Source organism: Lontra canadensis, unplaced genomic scaffold, assembly GCF_010015895.1.
Source record: "Lontra canadensis isolate GAN:19392208 unplaced genomic scaffold, GSC_riverotter_1.0 scaffold387, whole genome shotgun sequence".
NCBI lineage: Eukaryota > Metazoa > Chordata > Mammalia > Carnivora > Mustelidae > Lontra > Lontra canadensis.
The window spans coordinates 25930-31929 of NW_022631381.1; the positions used below are offsets into that span (position 1 = coordinate 25930).

The 6000-nt window shown below is 37.6% G+C and overlaps 1 protein-coding gene across 1 annotated transcript in view; it reads right to left on the reverse strand.

Annotated features, from left to right (window-relative positions):
- Positions 1–5614, reverse strand: part of LOC116862923 (rho GTPase-activating protein 18-like) — a gene marked incomplete at its 3' end in the record, with an annotated part of 29304 nt that extends 23690 nt beyond the window's left edge. The window contains exons 1-2 of the mRNA XM_032850374.1: positions 5402–5614; positions 1173–1408 (exon numbers count right to left, since the gene is read on the reverse strand). Coding sequence (XP_032706265.1) covers positions 1173–1408; positions 5402–5573 — 408 coding nt within the window. The remainder of the gene's footprint in view (positions 1–1172; positions 1409–5401) is intronic.
- Positions 5615–6000: the final 386 nt, after the last annotated feature.

The window sequence follows — 6000 nt, forward strand, 5'->3', positions numbered from 1 at the left end:
TTAATATCAGAATCATATAGGGAAACACAAATACAATAGGACACGCAATGGTTAAAGGCGCCTACTTCAAAGTCACACAGATTTGGGTTTACTGTCTACGGAACATTGAGCAAGTTACTTAAAGTCTATGAGCCTCAGCCGTAGACTGGAAATGGTAATACCTCACTCGCAGGACAGCTGTAAGGATTAAATGAAATAAGCAAGCAAAGTAGTTAGCACAGTAAGTGTTCAGTTGTGGTGGCAGGAATTAGTACTACTATTGTCACCATTCAAGATTCCTTTTGTTTGTTCTCATTCCAAAACCCTCCTGGGTCTTCTAGGCCAGGACTATTCAGTACACCTGAGAATAATCCAGAATGTAAATCCAATTTAACCCTAAGAATACCATTTAATTCAGCATTTTTTTTTTTAGAAGCAAGATTTTCCTGAAAAAGGAAGAGATGATATTAATTTACATTTTGTGTAAGCTCCTTGCATCCTCATAGACGAGTACAAAACAGCCCGCCAAGGGGTTGTTCTTAGCAACCGAGGTCTCTCACTTTCACCAAGCCTGCCCTGTTATCTCTTCATCCATCAGCCCCACAGTCTCCCCACCGATTCCAACAGCTTCCATTATAAATTAATCATCTTGACAAATATTTACTCAAATCTCCTACATGCTAGGCACTGTGTTAAGGACTCGACACAAAGGGGAAGTTATTTCATATTTCAGGGTTCCTGCTTTCTAATTATACTGCAGTTAGCTCCCTCACCAACCACCCCCCCACACACACACATACACATGCACACATACTTCAGTTCATCCCCAAATAAGTCTCAGGAAAGGCAAATATTCAAACAGGAGTTAATAACTAAGGAAGAATCCCTTACCTCCTACTTTTCTGTAAGTAACAGTCAGTAGTCAAGACAACTAACACAAGTATTATCACACTGAATTTTAACTTGTTTAATTTTCTGCCCCAACAGTGTAACTTCTAGAAGACAGGGACTAGGTCTCTCTCGACTCCTGCCAGCACGGAGCTTTAGTGCCTGGTATATGAGTGCTCATTAAGTTTTTAATTATCTGAATTAAACCGGATTGGTCCAACCGGTTCAAAGCATTTATTCCTTTGCTTTAACATCAAAAAACAAAACAAAACAAAACAAAACAAAAACAACAAAAAAACACCTACTTTTTCTTTTGACTCTCTCTGTTGAGCAAATATGTCTCTGACGTCAGGAATCTGGTACTGTTTGTTTTTTTTCCTCAAGGTCTGGGAGACTGTCTCTACTCGTTTCTGAACAGCAGCTGCTTGGGTCCGGGTCAGTGTTGACAAAAACACCATGCTTTCTTGGGAATCTCCAGAAGACTCTCCGAAGAGATTGGACAAACCAGCCTCCTTAAGCCACTCTTCTTCCAGTTCTCCCTCTAAAGGCAGTAGAGGAAAATGGGGTTTAAAAATCACAAGATATGAAAACTTTCACATTTTTTAAGCTTTCCAAACATGCTTGCTGACTCTTCTACTGAAGTGGAAATGCAGTGCTAAGAATCATTATCTGAAACTTGGACAACAGCCATCAACTCCAGCCACAAAGATATCAAATTTTAGATCCATTTCGTGTATACTCAATTAAAAGTTTTAAATGACTTCACATGTGATTAACCTCTATAACATCCCTGCAGATTAACTAGGGCAAGACAGTACTGCTCCCTTTCTAGAGATGAGCAAGCAATGAAAAGATGACTTACTTCCATCAAGTTACAGAAGGAAGTCAATGCTGGAGATATCCATTAAAGCCCTGTTTCTTGGCTTAAATTCAGCACTGCCCTAGAGTCCAACAGTAATTGATGGAAAGGTCTGTTTTTTCTGTTCACTGTAGCTGACATGGACTATTGCAAAGAAGTAAAGAGCATCTAGACATCAGGAACTAATCAATTTCAAATTAAGTTTTTAATGCCCATAGTAAGCACATCAGATTCACATTTTTTACAAATTAAAAAAGAAAAGCACACTATTTTAAATAAAAAAATATAGCTTATTATAGGAAACTAATTACATAATAATTCAAAACACTGAAAGCAGAAAGTAAACAGTAAAGCAAATATTGTATAAGATCTATGAAAATTACAGAAAAACAGAAAGATAACAAGAATAGATTCCCTCCAAGCACTAAGTTTATAGAGGAAAGTGAAACACCGATGACCTGAGACCTCAAAGACCTTCATCTACACACCACTTCTCCACGTTGATAGCCACGTGACTTTGGAAAGTCACTCAGCCTCAAACCTACTCTGTTTTCCCATCTGCAACATAAAGAATAACTGTCCTGGCTGCCGCGTAACCTTGAACGAGAGAACGTTCCATGGGAAGAGCTTTGCGGAGCTCTATTACAGCCTGTGTATCCTTCCACATTGTATAAACTCCTTGAGGGCAGAAGTCTAGTATATCCTCAGTTTTAAGAAACATAAGGTAGTGCCAGGCCTTCTGCATGCTGGGTAATAAAAGCTGTTTATGGACAATAAAAAGCCAGCCATTACTATGAATACGATTAAGGTAGAATGCCGTATACATGTATGAAAACAACCGGCTGGGGCGGGGGGAGAAAAAAAGCAGATATTGACATGCTAGGTAAAGAAAACAAGATCTAAATACAGAGTCACTTGACCCATTAAAAAGTAGAGGTAAAACTCAAACCATTTAAAGTCAAACAAAAGGCATGGGCCTTCTTTATAATCACATTATGAACAATCTATAAATTCATTTTATTCTTGGAAAATTACGAAATAGATAATGACACATGGTTATGTATCAGACCTGAATGCTATTTTCTGGGGAATATTTTCTCCTTATTCAGCAGACCATAGCTACACTGTTTCCATCCTAAAACTCTGAGACAGAGCATTTGGGCCATGTACTGATTATCACAAGTAAGCTCAACTTTACTGGAAAATTAGAAAGACTGAGAGTAAAATAAAGAAGAACACAAACAAAAGAATGATTTGACTATAATTTTATAAATCTGAGAGACATTAAATTATCTTGATAAAGTCCCAAAAGTTCATTTTCGCTTTTGTGTCAGAAACAACCCATGGAATGGGAGAAGATATTTGCGAATGATGCTACAGACAAAGGGCTGATATCCAAGATCTATACAGAATTCCTCAAACTCACACCCAAAAAACAGATAATCACATCAAAAAATGGGCAGAAGACATGAGCAGACACTTCTCCAAAGAAGACATGCAAATGGCTAACAGACACATGAAAAAATGTTCATCATCACTAACTACCAGGGAGATTCAAATCAAAACCACATAGAGATACCACCTTACGCCAGTTAGAATGGCCAAAATTAATAAGACAAGAAACAACAAGTGTTGGAGAGGATGTGGAGAAAGGGGAACCCTCTTATACTGTTGGTGGGAATGCAAGTTGGTGCAGCCACTTTGGAAAACAGTGTGGAGATTCCTTAAGAAATTCAAAATAGAGCTACCCTATGACCCTGCTATTGTACTACTGGGTATTTACCTCAAACATACAGATGCAGTGAAAAGAAAGGCCATATGTACCCCAATGTTCATAGCAGCAATGGCCACAATTGCCAAACTGTGGAAAGAGCCAAGATGCCCTTCAACAGACAATGGATAGAAAAGATATGGTTCATATATACAAGGGAATATTATGCCTCCATCAGAAAAGATGAATACCCAACTTTTGTATCAACATGGACGGGTCTGGAGATTATGCTGAGTGAAATAAATCAAGCAGAGAAAGTCAATTATCATACGGTTTCACTTATTTGTGGAGCATAAGGAATAACATGGAGGACATTAGGAGAAGGAAAGGAAAAGTGAATTGGGGGAAATCAGAGGGGGAGATGAACCATGAGAGACGGTGGACTCCGAGAAACAAACTAAGGGTTTTGGAAGGGAGGGAGGTGAGGAGATGGGTGACCATGGTAGTGGGTATTAAGGAGGGCACGGATTGCACAGAGCACTGAGTGTGCTGCATAAACAATAAATCTTGGAACACTGAAAAATGAAATAAAATTGAGAAAAAAAAAGAAATATTAAATTAATAAACATCTCCAATTTTTCTTTTTAAAGTATTATTGGTATTTTTTTCAAAGAAATGTCACAGCAAGGGGAAAAAAATCTATGTATGTAGATTCTCTTTAACAGCCCAGTGCTAGGTCATTTACATAAGAAGTCCTCTGCTAAAAAGGAGATCAGTATTAGAGGGTTAATAGGCACTGATCTTTTTTTTTTTTTGGCATGCTGATCAACTGACACCCCAAAAACATACTTACAAACATATGGGTGGCACAAGGCAGAGAAAGAAAGATAAAATTGGATGCCTAGTTGGCTCAGTCAGTAGAGCAGGCAACCCTTGATCTCAGGGTCGTGAGTTCAAGCCCCATGCCGAGCATGGAGCCTACTTAAAATAAAAATTAAAAAAAAATTTTTTTTTTTTAAAGAAAGCTAATATAATAGATGCCAGAATTGGTCATCAAAAATTTAGTGACTGCTTGAATTTACGAGATTGAAAAAAAAAGTATAAATTTTAAGGGGAAAAAATGTTTTATATGTTTCTTCTATAATACCAAATATAGTAACAGAGATTGTAGGAAATATAGCTAGAAGGAAACTGGAGACAAATTATGGACCAAACAAAAGAAAAAAGCAAATATGGAGGCTGAAAATGCTAATGGCATACACTGTCCAAATCTATACCCACAGGCTAGCTGGCTAAACCTGCAGCATTATATCCAGTCAGGGGTACAAAATGACCAGGGCTGAGAAAGGTCCAAAAACCACCAGAGGGACTGGTCGGCAAATCTTCTTTTCCTTCTGGAAGGACATGGTGAGGAACACGATAAGCATCTTCAAACATTTGAAAGGTTATCCCATAAAAACAGAACAGGCTAGTTCTGATCTTCCAAAAGCCAAAATGTCCAAGGTAGAGGATGACAGATTGTGAATCAATGAGATAAAGTACATCAAGACAACTCAAGCTGACTGACCAACGGAAAAACAGCATCACTGCAAAGTAGTGAGCTTTCCAGTCACATTTATACTCACTAGAGAACAATCGACCTTGTGGCTACAATACCACAGAATGAAGGTTAGATCACTTCAAAGACCAAGTGGAATCCTAGGGGGGTCTATGAAACGGTAAGTCTAGCCAACAAGATTCTAGCCATCTCTCAGACCAAGTGAATTTATTTACTCATGCTACATAAACGTGGCCGCTGCATCCATAGATCTATTGCAAACAAGTAATTTTCAAGCTGAAACAACTAGCATTATCTTATTTTGGTTGTCCTATCTTTAATTTTTGTTGAGTCTGCCGTCCTCTTTATCCCCATGTATCAGCTCCCAAAAACATGCACACAAACATAAGTTTTATTTAGTTATTACCATCAGGTTCTTTGACAACGACCACTTCTTGAGCTTGTCTGTTCTCACTTGATTTCTCAATATTTTCTATTTCCATCCAATAGGGCTCCATAGATAGTTCATCCAAAGAATCCTGAGAGCTTGATCGATCAAATGGCGGTTTTTCGGGAACTTTGGTGATTTCCTGGTTCATGGTGTACTGACCATATTTGCGGCTATAAATTCAAAAGGAGACATGGTTCATTTTAATATATGAGGAAGTGGTACAAATTCTAAGACATCAGAGTACTGACTGAACAATTTGGAAACTCCATAACTTCTCCTTAATAAAACCAAAGAGATATGTATTTTGAAGCTATTTACCTAGAGATACCAGTAATTATAATATGCCTGCGGAATGAACAAAAATTTTCACTGGCCAAAAAAAAAAAAAGGCAGTGTGATTAACCATTTCATGTAAATTATTTTAAGATTTCTTTAAACCTATAACTGTTCTTAGAAAGCAACAGGTTAAATCTTGATTAGAGGCCATTAGTTAATTGAGATTTTTTTAATACAGCATTTCATAGTTGTCATTTATGTCTACAAACAAAACTCAGTGAGCCCTTATAGAACAAATA